Source organism: Caretta caretta, chromosome 27, assembly GCF_965140235.1.
Source record: "Caretta caretta isolate rCarCar2 chromosome 27, rCarCar1.hap1, whole genome shotgun sequence".
Classification (NCBI taxonomy): domain Eukaryota; kingdom Metazoa; phylum Chordata; order Testudines; family Cheloniidae; genus Caretta; species Caretta caretta.
In genome coordinates, this window is record NC_134232.1 from 12,973,818 (window position 1) to 12,989,665 (window position 15,848).

Here is a 15,848-nt window from a genome sequence, read left to right on the forward strand (position 1 = left end):
TGCTCCTCTCAATTTGTCCCTATGCCCCCACCGTCCAGACCAGATGCCCCAGCGGTGCGCTGCAATGCACTCTGGGCCCTGCCTCAGTGCAAGGCTGCTCCTGCAATGCCAGAGAACGGACATAAGGACAGCCAGCCTCCCAGCTGCCAATGTAGCAAGGAAGCGGAGTGTGGCTAGAAGAGACAGGGTCACAGTGCCCACGTGGCACCCAAGCTTCAGCTGCACCGTCAGCCTTTCGTAGCCAGCGACAGCTCATTCTGCCTTCTGGCTGCCTTCCTCTTTCTGAACCTTTACGACACACCCAGGGTCACGTTTTCAAACTTTCCTCCAAAGCCACGAGGGCTGCCAAGTTACCCTTTTAAAAACGATAAAAGCCGATTCTCACAAAACACACCACCAGGAGCCAGGGCTCGAAGTAAAACACCAAGTAACGGGAGACTCGTGATAACACGGTGCGCAGGGGACAGTGGGAAATGGAGGCACCAGGGGAGAATGACCAGCCCGATGCCACAAGACAAGTCAATGGCAAAGCCAGGAGTCTCACTCCCACCAGTGGCTCAGACCATTAAGAACTCTGGCCAAGCAGAGCTGAATTTGAAGCAGCTGAATTTTCTGAAGCAGGCAGGGGTCTGGGGCAGTGCCATGGTACTCAGAAAATGGCATTTTATATTAACTCAAAGGGGGAAATCAGACCAGCATCAAGTCAGGACTGTCCTGGTGATTTCAGTCCTGCAGTCCTTAGATTTAGCAGATAAACAGCCACTCCACCTTGTGCTACAGAGAGCAGATATAACACACACCCTGAGTCCCAGGGAATGGATCAGTCCCTCTTTCCTCAGCACACAGGTGAAGTGGAACAGCTAGGAGACACCATCTCCAGAAGGCAAAGCCAGACAGACTCTCTCCAACCACCGTACGTTCCCAAACCCTGCCCATGGGGGGACACTGAGCACCTAGTGGCTCCAAAGTCCAGGCTGTGTGTGAACTGTATACAGTTCCATTGCTCATGTTCATTCCAAGTCACTACCAAAAAACTGACCCGCCCACCCCGCCCCCACCTTCCAGCCTCCCCCGGGCCTTACCGATCGCCACGTTTGCGGCCATGTTGTAGCCATAGTCAAAGCGCACAAGCGTCAGGTACGAGACATGGCAGGCCAGGAAGAGGATCAGAAAACTCCCGAAGGCATTAGCAAAGGCTGGACGTTTCAGACCCAGGGTCCTACAATGGAAACCGAAACAATGCAGAGAAGTTCTCGAACTCCAGCAGCTTACACGTGTCCTGCAGGACACATCAGCGGCTTCGCACCAGCTCCAGCAACGCACTTCCCACCCCAGGAGATCTCACCTAATCTATTCCCAGCCGCTAGAGAGTCACAGACTTCAAGGCCAGAAGGGACCCCAGATCATCCCATCTGACCTCCTGTATAGCACACGCCACCAACTCCTCCTAGCACCCACATGCTAACCCCAACCACCAAATGAGATCCAAGTATCACAGCCCAGAGGAGACTGGATTATCATGTTCTACAGGCAGAGAACAGGAGGGACCGAGGTGCACCAATGCCCAAGGCACCCCCACAATGGCATGGAAATGGTTAAGTGAGATACCCCCAGATAATCCTGGCAAGTGACCCATCCCCACGTGCTGCAGAGGAAGGTGAAAAAGCCCCTAGGTCATGGCCAATCTTATGTGGGAGAAAATTCCTTCCCAGTCCCACATATGGCGACCTGTTAGACCCTGAGCACGTGAGCAAGAACTGGCCAGCGAAGCCCCTGAGAGAGGGAGAGACTCTGCTCCATGTCACCTCAGAACCCTGGCCCAGCCCGCCCAGTGCCCATCTCCAGGCATGGCCATTCTTGATGCTTCAGAGAAAGGAGAGAAAACAAAACCCACACCCCGCCCCAGGGCCTCGATGGCATTGTCATTTTTCTCCCTATGGCACACAGTTGGGCTCAGTCTAGGGCAGCTGGTGGAATTCAGTGGCCCGTGCCACACAGGAGGTAAGAATAGCAGATCTAGCGATGGTCTCAAGTTCCAGGGGGGGAGGTCTAGGGTGGATATTAGGAAAAACTTTTTCACCAAGAGGGTGGTGAAGCGCTGGAATGGGTTACCTAGGGAGGTGGTGGAATCTCCTTCCTTTGAGGTTTTTAAGGTCAGGCTTGACAAAGCCCTGGCTGGGATGATTTAGTTGGGGATTGGTCCTGCTTTGAGCAGGGGGTTGGACTAGATGACCTCCTGAGGTACCTTCCCACCCTGATATTCTATGATCTAAAAGTTCCTTCTGGCCTTATGCTGTTGGAAGTATAGAAGCAGTTAAGAATCTGACACAACCCCCTGGCAGAGGATGGATCTGCCCTTGCAGGGGAAGATTCAGTGAACTCAGAGGTCTTTCTGCCTCTTAACTACTATGGATCTGATAGCTCACCTTCTTGCCCCAGATACAGCCAGGTAAGAAGAAGAAGTGGTGCTTGCTTCATAAACTGTAGAGCAGCTGAACGCTTTGGGCTGTGTTGACAGACAGCAATAAGAAGCCCCAAGCCCTGGGACACAAGCAGCTCTCTTTAGCAGAATACAAACCTCGCTGGCACTTGCAGGTGGCTACTTCTGTTCCTGAAGTGGCTAACCCTAAAATGGGCACACGCCAGCTCTGGCATGGTCCAGATAATCCTTAGTCCAGCCATGAGTGCAGGGGACTGGACTAGATGACCTCTTGAGGTCCCTTTGATTCTATGATGGGTCTCTCTCCTTCACTTCCTGAATGTTAGGACACAGCAAGGCTGATGTCCCTTATCAGAAGTTCAGACACATTCCCCTCTGTGTGAGGGAAAGTGGCACTCCCCAGCTCCTTGTCTAAACAAAGCCACAGTCAGGTTCTCATAGCACAAAGAGGGGAGGAGAAAAGTAAATACCAGGTTACAGCTTATCTAGCTGCAGGGCTTCCAGCCAACTCTGTAGCTGTGAAGCCAGAGACACGCCCATCATCTCAGGGAGACAGGAACCGTACAAAGCTCACCTGACGCAGCACAGGTAGATGGAGTGCAGGATGACGGTGGAAGCGCAGAAGTAATCCATTTTCTGTGGGACAAGAGGCCTGGTTAGATCCCTGGTAGAATTGCAACAAAGAGAGACAAGGAAGGACAGCACAGACACTGATGAGAGTCAGGGAGATCAGGGTTTTAAAGGGCTGAGATTTCCAGAAATGGAACTCACCACGATTTCTTTTCAAGAGTCGTTTGAACATATGTTGTGCACAAGGCAGCAACAATGTCAAACTAGTTTCCATGGGACTTAACTCCGTCCTTACTCAGCTGCCTCTGACAGTTTGCTCAGGTAAGTACTCCTAGGATTTGGCACACAGTGAATATAAATGGGCCATAACGCTGAGAGAATATAGACTAGTAAGAGTAGATTTACCCTTCTATCTGGATCAGGGCCTAGATGGACGGGACACAACGGGGTGGGTGGAAGAAGAAATGCAGCCAGCTAGTCTTCGTGCGAATTCAGTGTCTTTTCAGGCGCTACAACTGGCTGCCCGTTTTGGGTATTTGTACGGCTGCAGCACCCGATAGCCCCACTGCCGGCCAGGACCCCAGACAGCTGGCAGCCCACGTGTCAGAGACAAGCGGTGGAGTCTGTGGTTTTACAGTCACAGTTTCGTACGTTTGGGCACTGACACCTCTCGGGGGGTGCCCAGATTTGTTACACAGAACCCATTTTTCAGATCAGACAGATTCACCAGCCCCCTTTCTGCAGCCCCCCGACTTCACGCCAGCAGCAGAGGGGCATCTTCGGGCATTATGGAGGTAAAGGCAGGTCTCCCTCAGCCACATCTCAGCAGACACTGAACTAGAGAATAGCCATGTGTTCCTCACCCCCGTTGACACCCAGGGCTTGCCTTGTAGATTTCAGGGGGCTGAGAAGCAAGGGTAGATCACAGATCCTCAACTGTCAAGACACGCAAAGCTCCCACAGCAGGGTAACACTCACCTCAGTTACATCAGTGTCCCTTGTATGGAAGACTGTAGACCAGAACCAGGCATTTAATGAAACCTAAGAGAGGCAGACAGTTAGATGTTCTGTATGAGACAGTCCCCTACCCCAGAGAGCTTACAGTCTAAGAGAAACACAGGAGATGGGATTCATTCGAGAGTGCGCATGGAAGGATAACTTGGGGGTAGACTTTTTACCAACCCTTTAATTTTTAACAAGCCAAGGAACCATTTAACCAGAGAGGACATTTAACAGATGGGTCATCTATTCTCATGTGCACCCTGCAACACCACTGACGCCAACAGAATTGCACAGAAGTAACTGAGGGCCGAACCTGACCTACAGTCTTTTATCGCCAGCCATTGCCAAAGAACCTAGCACTGTCTGAACACTTTCATAGATACCTCGGCCAGAAGGGACCACTACACTGATCTAGTCTGATCTGCCGTATCATGGGCCATAGAACTTCATCCAGTAATTCCTGCGTCAAGCCCATGCCTCATGGTTGGACGAGGGCATGTTCTCCTGATCTCTGGGTAAAACCTACAAGAGCATTAAGCTCCTAAACTACTTAGGAGAATTTCTTTTACTTTCTTTAAAGCTTGTTTCTATACATGGTTTTTTCTTTTGACTGCAGTGTATATATTTAAAAATAAAGCAGAACTGAGGACAGCTCCTACACGACATTTCCTGCAATTCCGTTTATGCAGCTGAACTGAATAATAATACCTGCTTCTCAGGGATGTTTGTGAGCTTAATCAAATGCCTGGAGAAAGCTTTGCGATCCTTAGGTGAAACCACATTGGGCCTCCAGCATGGTGCCTGGAGAGTTCCACGTGTCCTGGAGCACAATTAACCCCCGTTTTTTCCAGTCTCTCCTGCAACTCTTTAATCCCTGCACGCAAATGAGCTCTTTCAAACAGGGTTATAAGATCATTAAATCAACAGCCTTGGGCTACACACCTGAGAAGTTCACAGGACTCACACCGAATGAATGCCCTTGCGCTCTTTCGGAAGTCTCAGTGTACGAGCCACAGTGCAGATTCAACACGGGAGACTGTAACCAGCTTTTGTTATTTTATTAAGCATAGACCTGAAGCAGCTCGGCCTGGTCGGGTGGGGGTGTGGTGGAAGACAAACTATTGATACTATCTAAATAAAGTGATCTAGAACAGAGGGAACAGAGTCCAGAGGTGGCTCCAGTTACTAGATTAAGAAGATGCTCCTAAGTGACGCAGGTAGGAGCTTCAATCGCCAGAGTGAAATCAGTCATCATCCAGACCTAAAGAAACCAGAAACTGACGAAGCACAAAGAAACAATCCAAGCAAAGGTTAGAGTCCCTGGGTTGGAGATCGGGCTCTGAAGCCCAGGGAGGGGTGTGGGTTTTGGAGCCCAAGCTCCAGTCTGAGCAGGAAAACCTACATGCTATTTTTAGCACCGTAGCACAAGCCTCAGTCTGCAGACCCAGGCTGTGAGACTTGCTGCCGTGGGTCCTTTTTTGCAGTGTAGATGGAGTTCCTTGTAGCGTGGGGAGCAGGTGGTGGGGAAGAGCACAAACTTCTCAGTGCTTTCCACGTGGAAAAGAGAGGGATGAAGAGGAAAAGCAGGATTTGTAGAACAGTAGAAACAGAAATGGAAATCAACAGCAGGCCAAATGCACCGCAGCCTAACTCCAGGGAAGTCAGGGGAGTTAGCTAAGTGAGGGATATGGCCCAGTGTATTGCAAAGAGAAGCAAGACTTGGATTTCCCTTTACAGAGCAGCTATGCTTCATCACCTCATTAGCCGAGGCATGGGATGGATGGGAGAGGATTAAGCGACCACTGCTATTCACTAAGTGCCAATTGTTCATGTGAATCACGTTTCCACTAAACGTCCCATCAATCTCATTATCAAGAGTCCACGAAAACCGGATTTAAAGAAGCCTGTAGCAAGGATTGGCAGTGTCTAATGGGGCTGTGCACATTTTTTGAATCAGCTGTTTATTGAAATGCTCTGGAGCAGGGGTGGGCAAACTATGGCCCACAAGCTGTTTTAAGTCGGCCAGCTAGCTCCCGCTGAGGAGCGGGGTTGGGGGCAGGACCATGCAGCTTGGCCCCACTCCGGTGCTCTGGCTGGGGCACTGGGTCGGGGGCCGCAGCACATGGCTCCGGAAGCCACAGCATGGCCCTGCTCCGGCTCCTACTTGCTCCAATGGGAGCTGCAGGGGCGGTGCTTGCAGATGGGGCAGCATGCAGAGCAGCCTGGCCACACCTCCGCGTAGGAGCCGGAAAAGGGACATGCCACTGCTTCCGGGAGCCGCTTGAGGTAAGCGTCACTCAGAGCCTGCACCCCTGATCCCCCTCCCCAAACCCCTGCTCCAGCCCTGATCCCCCTCCCCAAACCCATCGATCCCAGCCCGGAGCACCCTCCTGCATCCCAAACCTCTCATCCCCAGCCCTACCACAGAGCCCACATTCCCAGCCATAACCTGCACCTCTTCCCGCACCCCTGCCCCAGCCCTGATCTCCCTCTCACCCTTGGAACCCCTCGGTCCCAGCCCAGAGCACCCTCCTACACCCCAAACTTCTCATCCCCAGCCCCACCCCAGAGCCCTCACCCCCTCCTGCACCCCAACCCCAATTTTGTGAGCATTCATGGCCCACCATATAATTTCTATTCCCCGATGTGGCCTCGGGCCAAAAAGTTTGCCCTCCCCTGCTCTGGAGACAAATGAACAGCCTTTGCTCACTATCAACAGTGCCTCACCTGCCCTAAAGCGGTAATTGCAGGTGCTTTGATAAGCAGATCCAAAGGTTGCCAGATTTTGGTGGAGCTCCCATAAATGCCTCTTTGTAGGCTCTGCTAAGACGTTGTAGTGTAACTTCCGACAACGCTACTCCTGGATCAGCTGCCCTCTCCACCCCACATGACTGTCACTGCACCTCCCATGGTGACACGGCACTAAGAGCTGGTCTGCACTTAGAAAGCTACCCAGTGTTAGAACATGTGTTAATTACCCCGTATCAAACACAGCTTAGTCCTGGTCTCCAGCGAATGCTGTTACGTTTAACAGCATGTCAGCCAGTCATTGTTAACTTGATAGGACACTGGGATTAACCCCAGCTGGCCCAGACAATGTTAAACACATTGAATTGACAAGAGTGGGTCAGACACATGGTCCATCTCGTTCTGTGTCCTGCAGAGGAAGGTGCAAGAACCCCGCAGTAGCAGGTGTGGGATAAACTGCCACCCCACATCAAGCTTCATCATGGCTTAAGCCCACAACAGTCCTTGTCCGCATTTAGGCTCGGATCCTTAGAAGGTACCCAGGCATCTAAAGAGGCACACGGTGTCTAAATCCACCATTTAGGTGCCACTGACATTCTCAAAACTGCCACTCTGCTGCTGCTTAGACACCTACATTTCCAGTAGTCGGCATTTGCAAAGCCCTGACCTTGCCTGACAGCCACTCAGAGCCCTAGTTCAAGGCAAAGCCCTGAAGCAGGGTTCTCGGACTAGGCAGAGGAACTCCAATTTCACCAGCAGAGCCTGGTCCTGCAGGCGTGCTCCGAGCACACCGAACACCCGTTACCTGCCAACCTGTCATCAGGAGGGCTGGAGACAGCCCACCAATCGGTGGAGAGGCAGAAGGGCACCCATACAAGATAGCCGGGGTACAGGGAAATGTAGAGCAAGAGTGTGAGAAGTGTCAAGGGAAACAGGAAACAAAGACACAGGATTTTGGCTGCTAGGCACCTTAGCCAGGTCAGCCCTTGCCTCCAGGAGAGGGTTCACAGCAGAGGAAGGCACATCTCTCAGACTGCGTGCACCAAGCCAGCCACTTCAGTGCCTAACTCCCTCTCCTCAGCATTCACTTCTGGCTAGCTTACGCACTCACCACCCAGCTAGCCAGCTGCTGAAAAAATCCTTTCCTGAGGCACCCAGCTCTGCCCATGCACTGCGTGCCTTGCTCTGGGCTGAGAGTTGCACTGGGCGGCAGACCCCCTAGGAGTTAGGCTGAGAGGAGAACTCTGGATACCTTTAAGAACTTGGGCCTTCGCATTTCAATTGTATAGTTACTAGCATTCCAACTCCCAGTGCTGACAAGACCTACGGGAGAATCCTTTCCTGTATCCAGCAGTGGAATCACGACAGTCACAAAACACTGTGTTGAACACAAGCCTGCTCTACACACATACCAGCCACCCCTCCGCCTAGGGCCTGCTCTTGTACCGAAGTCCAAGGAAGCTGACAGTACTCAGCATCTCCTAAGACCAGTTCCCTAAAGCACAGGCGTAGGGCCAGACAACACAAGCACTGTAACAAGGTTTAAAAGGCCAAGACGAGGGCTGGACAACTTTATGATCAATGTCATCTGTAACGTTGCACTGAGAGTAAATCAAATCTCATGCTTCAGGGCACAGACTGACTACCTGGTACCAGCAAACTCACAAAAGAAAGTCACTAGGGATACTGCGCAGGAGCCAAACGAAGCAGTTTTAAAGGAAGGAGATGAAACGTTTAAGGCGTAGATGACAGCTGGGTAACGGAAGAATAAGAACAAAGGGGAAAAAAAAAACCCCTCCATGGAGCTGTAAGAAACGAATTACATTTCAAGGAGGAAGGAAAACCAAGCCAAAGGCTAAATTAATAAACCCAGGAAGCAAACATGGTTTAATCACTCGAAAATTGATACTATCGAATAGCATGGTGCTGAAAGCTGGTGCAGTGAAGCGTAGTCACCTTGCAACAGACAAAAACGGCACATCCTGCTCCGAGTAGCAGGTGTGAGCCAGAGGAACTCGATTCATTCGGATGGCGCTCATCCTGATTTAACTGGTGAAACCCAGAAGAATTTGGCCTGGCTGGATTAAAACAGAGCAGTTTTCCAACAGAACCCAGAATACTGACCAGCACTCTTATTGTCCCTGGGGGAGAAACGGGCTGCTACACTAGACTGCCACAGAGCAGCCGGATAATCCAACCCCACACAGTACAGCACCTGCAGCAAGCCTAGGAGGCTGGAACTCAACTATACAGACGGAGTCAGGTTAATCTGTTGCATTAAAATGGCAATTCACAGCCTCAGACAGTGACAGCAGAGGGTCTGTTCTCTTCCACGCACACACAGCGCTAGTCATTGCTAACTCAAGAGCAGTGTTCTTTACTCTGCCCCATAATGTGCAGTTGGGAACAATACACAAGGGGAATTCATAATCCCCTTTGGGCAAGGAGCAAGGTCACGTTTCTTTGTATGTTAAAGGAAACCTGAGTAGCATACTCCCCCATTTATCTGTCCTCACTGCATGTACATAGGGGTTTGCACACTGCTTTCACTGTCCTACAAGTAGGCAAGACACTAGGCAGGAATTATTTTTGTTAGTCCACCAACTCACCTTTTTAAAAAACTTTGAATTTGCGGTAAAACATTAGGTTTGTTGCCATCTTAGATTACCTCATAACAGGACCCCATAATAAAGGAACATTTATCTACCTTTTTTTTTTAAAAAAAGCAGAGTGTGTTATTAACCATTAGAACTAACTAGCTTCAAATCAGGCCTGGGCGCTCTTTTGGAGGAGATGCTGTAGCCAAGCACAAGTAATTGGGCTCAATACAGGGGTGACTGGATGAGATTCTATGGTCTGTGTCTGAGGTCAGATGATCAAACGGTCCCTCAGGATGCCTGAGACTCGGAGTGCTTTGAGCAGTCCTGAGTCTTGCACTGCAGAGATGGACATAACCACCTTGTGCAGCACTGCAAAATCACCACAAACAAACATTCACCAATCCAGGCACGATAGCCACTCACATCCCTTAGCCCAATGATGGGGAAATTATATTTTCAATGCCCATGAATAGGATCTAAATCTCTGTCACCAGTTCCCATTTAGTCCTTGGGGATAAATTAATAACAGGGCTGTGGAGGATTTCTCTTTAGAAGGCTCTTCATGACAAGGATGCCCTGAACGGCAGCTGTTTACAGCTGAGACCCTGGTCAGGCTCCAGTATAACTGGGGTTGTGGTCAGCACACTGGGAGGCCCAGAGATAAGTCACGATTCTCTGTGCACCACGTGTCTCTAGAGCCGAGCTCTATCCAGCGAACCTGCTTCTAGAAGACCCTTGAAGTGGTATTCCAGACACGTCCTCTGTGGTGCAGTTCATTCATTCCCCAGACTCTCTCCTCCTTGGACACAAATTGTTACACCCAGTATTTACAAGTGGAGAGCCAAAATCTGGTCCCTCCAGAATCACAGAAGCTGCTTGGACAGCCGGGCACAGGACAGGACAGGACATGACATGGATGCGCCTTTGCCCAGTGCCTGGCCAGGCTACTTGCATGGTGTCAATCTCAGGATCAAGGGCACTGTGTGTGAAATCTTTGCCATCATTTAGCAGGGATGTGCTTCCTAAAAAAAATCTAAACCATTCAAAGTGAAAGCTGCAAGTTACACAAGTCTTTCATTTTCAGGGAGAAACTTCTCCTGGGGCTATTGTATTCTTCCTCCCTCAAATACTTCCTCAGTTTCAGTAGATCTAATGCCCTTCTTTCCCGTGCACTTTCAGATAGCTCCTGCATGCCACTCCAGAGTTGGCTGCATTTTAGTGATCCCTTCTGCAGATCGCTTGGGGATGAAAAGCGCTCTCTAAATGAAAGTTATTATAAACAAAAAGAAAAGGAGTACTTGAGGCACCTCAGACACTAACAAATTTATTTGAGCATAAGCTTTCACAAAAGCTTATGCTCAAATAAATTGGTTAGTCTCTAAGGTGCCACAAGTACTCCTTTTCTTTTTGCGAATACAGACTAACATGGCTGCTACTCTGAAACCTGTTATTTTGAACTGTCACTATTAAATACAAAACAAAACAGGAAGTTCTATAAAGGGGTTGGGGAGGAGGAATGAAAGGAATGAGGAGAGTTTTCAAGCTACCTACCCAGGCAAAGGCGATACAGGTGTGGTACATGGGAGAGGAAGGCGGGACAGATGCTTTGTATCTAGTCAACATCACAAAGTTGGCAAGTCCATTAAGGAAAGAAGCAAAGGCAGAAGCAGGTTCCTGGAAGAACAGGAAGCGAGAAAAGGGCCACTAAAAAACAAAAATAAAAGGGGAAGGGAAAAGAGGAACACAGTTAACAAAACAAATTCACATTTCCAGTTCTTTCCTGCCAGCTGTAGGCAGCAGAAGTTAAACCTTCTACCCTGCTGGAACAGCCAGACTAGAGCGCCAGGTGAAAAAAATTTCAAACACTCTGTTCTTGGAACAACTCTGAGCTATGTTTTAAATCTCTCCTTTCGTAGTCATTTTCGTCTTCCTCTTTCTAGCCACTGAGGCCCGCCAGCCCAGGGATTAACGGTTCAGACAGGTTAACTGGCAAGACGAACACCTACCATTAACATTTTACATCCCTAACAGAGACCAACTTGCCCAAGGTCATACAGGGCAGTCTGTGGCAGCACCAAGAATTAAGTCCCATTCCAAGTGCCTGAACCACAAGACAAACCTGTCTCTCTGTACATTCCTCTTCCTTCCTCAGGACACCTAATGGAAACAGGATCAGTGCTGAAATCAGAGCTAAGTCAAGCCCAGACATGCATGCTAAAGGCTCTTCCACTCACCAGGTTATCAGGGGCATTTGGCACAGAAACAGGAGTGGGACAGGGGGTTAAATGATCTTATTTAAAATTCTTTAGCCCCTATGAAGATGCCAGGCTCCCCTAGGTTCAGTAGCGATGCACCATTCAGAGCGGTCACAGGATCCACAAAGCACACTGACAGGCTCCTGGTATCAAGGATGGGCTAGAAAAATGGCATATCGGGCCTCTCTAGTGAACCCAGAAGTGCCGGCAGATTTTAACTGAGGATTGAAAGGATTTTTTTTTATTTAGAAGCTTCATAAAATGTGTGCGTGTTGGATGCTCCCAGCAGGCTTCTCAGTGGGAGCCTTCAAGCACATATGAAAACAATAAATAATTCAGAATACTTTGCCTTTCCTCTCACCTTCTACGCCAGGTTCTCAGAGAGCTTGGAAAACATTAATGAATTTAGCCACGTAACCCCCCTCTAAGTTCATATTATTCCCCCACCTTTACATTTTACACAGCTGTCCCATGAGGGGTTCATACCAAGGAATTGCAGGTCTGATTTTCAGAGGAAGCAGAGCGCCCAACACTTCAACTGAAGTCAATGGGAGATGCAGACATCCAGCACTGCTGAAAAACAGGACCTGAGCATCTTAAGGTGGGCACTTAAAAAACAGAAGAGCCTAAACTAGACAGCACTTTGGAAAACCTGGCCATATACGACTTCCCCAAAGTCTGTGGTAAGCTGTGGTACAATTCAAATCTAGGTCTACTGACTCCCATGCTTAACCACAGCCCATCCTTACTTTCCACAGCACTAGGTACCAATCATCTGTACAAAAAAAGATCCTGTTTCTCATGCAGAGATCAAGGGGAGAAAAACACAGACAAGAGAACTTGCAGGAGATGAATAGTTTCTAAATAACAAGTCACCCTCCCCCTGCACTGGCAGGTTGCTAGTGGTACCAAGCAAGTCATCCTTTTCTTGGACTTCATGATACAGGTAGGGTGGTGAACTGAAACCAAGTGCCCATAAGCAGGGCACAAGCAGTTCCCTGAAATTACAGGACTCTATTTTGCCACAAGGTTGATCCAAGAACCAACAGCGAGTAGTTCGCCGAAAAAGATAGAGACATTCTCATGGCTGCAGCACAGGTCACAGGAGTTATGATCTGAGGCCAAATGGTTCTGTGCCAAATTACTGCTCACCTTGCCATGAAACTGAGGCACTCTGTAACCTTCCTGGACATAAAGCCCCACTGTAAGCCACATGCACTCATATTTACAGTCATCTCTGCAGGTCCAGCCTGAAAGAGACACAAAGAGGAGAGACGGAGCCATTTATTAGGAGGAGACAACAATGCAATGTAGAATTTATTTCAGCAGTTCAAGTTGCTTGCATCCCCAATAGACTGGGTGTGTCACAGAAGGAGGATGGGATAGAAAGGTCTCCGTGAAATGTAGCTCAACACCGATGTGTCTATTGCACAAGTTGATCTGACTATCCCTTTGGTAGTGTCAACATCCCCTTTGATACCTCCTGCTTTGCATATGTATTAAGCTAAGGTACAATGAAATCAACTGACTGACAAGTTCTGAAGGCATTGGCACTAGGTGGCGTTTTCTGACTGCTATTCTTGTGCACTTGCAGTAAGTTACAGTCACAAATAAACAAGGAACCTGAGAATATGATCTCCAACAGGCAAAGGTGACTGTTCCGGATTCCGAGGCCCTTCTGTTGGTTCACAGAGGCCATGTCTACTCAGCAAAGAAAAACCCATGGCCAGCCTGTGCCTCCCAACACAGGTTCACAGGGCTCGGCTGTGGGGCCGTTTCATTTCGGTGTAGATTTCTGGGCTCGGGCAGGAGCTCCAGCCTGAGCCCAGAAGTCTACACAACAATGAAACAGCCCCACGAGCCCCAGTCAGCTAGCACAGACCAGCCAAGGGTTTTTTTTTGCTGTGTAGACATGATCAGAGTGGGTACAAGCAGGCGGCAGCACTGCAAGACCCTATGCTCACATACCTCAGTCTGAACAGGAAACGACCACCTCCATAGGAAAGGCATGGTCTCTGCGACCCATTTAGTCCTCAGTACACCTGCTAAGATTACCAACAAGCAGGCCAAACAGGGAGGTGGTTTGTGTGAGGTGGACACCCGTCCACTAGAACGGTGCTGAGAACCACCCAACCCCTAGTAAATAGGCAACGGAACAGCCATCAGAGGGTCACAACTTTTATTGCTGCTATCGAATGGATTTAGATGGTCCCATTGGTTCCATAAAACCTCTCCACTCCCCAAGGTGATCCAGCTTATGTTAAAGATTGGTGTTGATTTACTTCTGCTACTTGTGCTGTCTCTCTCTCTCTCATGTTATCTATCATTCTCATGACCTTTGCACCTCCAAGGCATCTGGTTTAACTAAGCAACTGAACCCACCCACAGGATTAAAAACATAGCAAGGAGACCCACAGGGGAAAACTGGTTCCTCTGAACAGCCCCAGGATCAGTTTACTTCCCTCACACTAGCTCGGATCTTAAATTCTAGACAAGCCTAGGACCTTAAATTCATGATTTTGTTAGACTCTAAAAATCATGGACTTAATAAAGACACTGGATTTATGGCCCATTACAATAATCTATAACCCGCTAACCCTCCTTTGTCCTACTACCACGGAGATGTTGACGGCCCTCTTCCCCTTGAATGGTCTCTTACACGTTCACTCCTTATGCTCAGCAAGCTGCTCCACCTCGTATTTAGCTGCCACGCTCAGATTACCTTTCCTAGACCTGAAAAGCGCTCTACGTAAGCGCGGAAGTCGGTCCAATAGAAGATATGACCTCACCCACCTTGGCTCCCACTAGCTACACTGTCAGCCTGACGGTCGCCCCGTGTCACCTCTGTCAGGATGCCCAGAACCTGTTCCCTCCCTCTCAAGTGACTTATCACGAGGCTGGAGGGAAACAGGTTCCAGGCAGGGAAGGGAGAGATCTGGGCTCTGGGAGAACCGGTTGCCGAGGATGCTGATGGCAGGAGTTTTTGTGGCGGGGGGGGGGCGGGAAATGCCAGAGCACGCACGTGCTGGGGACGAGGGATTATGGGGTGAGGACAAGGATCCCCGGGGGGGCAAGGCACAGCGTGGGGGGGCGGGGGACCCCTCAGCAATGGAGCCAGGGGAGTCGCTGCTGCCAGGCCAGTAAGAGCGACGGGCCTTGAGCAGCACGGGGTCGGGGGCGCGCCGAAAGGGGAGGGGCGCTGAGGAGAGTGGGCGGGGCCAGCCCCTCCTCCCGCGGGGGGCGTGGCTCAGGCGGTGGGGGGGGGGGACGTGAGGGGCGGGGCTCGGTACCTGTCAGGCTCATGTAGAGCGGCTGCCGGGAGCGGAAGTGCCGCAGGCCGGCCCCCGAGCAGTTGCGCCGCTCGCACTGGGCCAGGCAGTCCCGGTACACGGGCTCCCGATCCCCCTGCGAGCCCCGCACCGGGCCCGGCGCCGCTGCCGCCCCGAGCAGCAGCAGCAGCAGCGCGGCCCCTTTCGCCGCCATCCCGCCGCCAGACCATGGGACGGCCGCTTCCGGCCGCACCGGAAGGGGCCGCCGCCTCCCCTCGGCAACTGGGGCCGCGCACAAAGGTTCCCGGTTGCGGGCCAAGGGGCTCATGGGAAATAGTGTCTGTCCAGCCCCCACCAGGCCGAGAGGATCATGGGAAATAGTGTGTTATCCTCCAGGGCAAAGGGGATCATGGGAAATAGTGTCTGTCCAGCCCCCATCCGGGCCGAGAGGATCATGGGAAATAGTGTGATACCCTCCAGGGCAGATGGGATCATGGGAAATAGTGTGATACCCTCCAGGGCAGAGGGGATCATGGGAAATAGTGTCAACTCCCCACCCTGGGCAGAGGGGATCATTGGAAATAGTGTCAACCCCCCAACCCAGGCAGAGAGGGTCATGGGAAATAGTGTCAACCCCCCAACCCAGGCAGAGAGGGTCATGGGAAATAGTGTGTTACTGTCCAGGGCAGAGGGGCTCATGGGAAATAGTGTCTGTCCAGCCCACACCTGGGCAGAGGGGATCATGGGAAATAATGTCAACCCCCCCCCAGGGCAGAGAGGATCATGGGAAATAGTGTGTTACCCTCCAGGGCAGAGGGGATCATGGGAAATAGTGTCTGTCTAGCCCCCATCCGGGCAGAGGGGATCATGGGAAATAGTGTGATACCCTCCAGGGCAGATGGGATCATGGGAAATAGTGTCAACTCCCCACCCTGGGCAGAGGGGATCATGGGAAATAGTGTCA

At 50.6% G+C, this 15,848-nt stretch overlaps 1 protein-coding gene across 5 annotated transcripts in view; it reads right to left on the reverse strand.

Annotated features, from left to right (window-relative positions):
• PGAP3 (post-GPI attachment to proteins phospholipase 3) overlaps nucleotides 1-15,144 on the reverse strand; it is a 34,557-nt gene extending 19,413 nt beyond the window's left edge. The window contains exons 1-6 of one of the 5 annotated variants that reach the window (XM_048830147.2): nucleotides 14,906-15,144; nucleotides 12,768-12,865; nucleotides 10,912-11,064; nucleotides 3,989-4,051; nucleotides 3,015-3,076; nucleotides 1,083-1,219 (exon numbers count right to left, since the gene is read on the reverse strand). In XM_048830147.2, the coding sequence (XP_048686104.2) occupies nucleotides 1,083-1,219; nucleotides 3,015-3,076; nucleotides 3,989-4,051; nucleotides 10,912-11,064; nucleotides 12,768-12,865; nucleotides 14,906-15,098 (706 nt within the window). In that variant the 5' untranslated portion in view covers nucleotides 15,099-15,144. The remainder of the gene's footprint in view (nucleotides 1-1,082; nucleotides 1,220-3,014; nucleotides 3,077-3,988; nucleotides 4,052-10,911; nucleotides 11,065-12,767; nucleotides 12,866-14,905) is intronic. The other 4 variants (XM_048830153.2, XR_007353839.2, XM_048830155.2 and 1 more) reach the window with 4 other exon arrangements.
• Nucleotides 15,145-15,848: the final 704 nt, after the last annotated feature.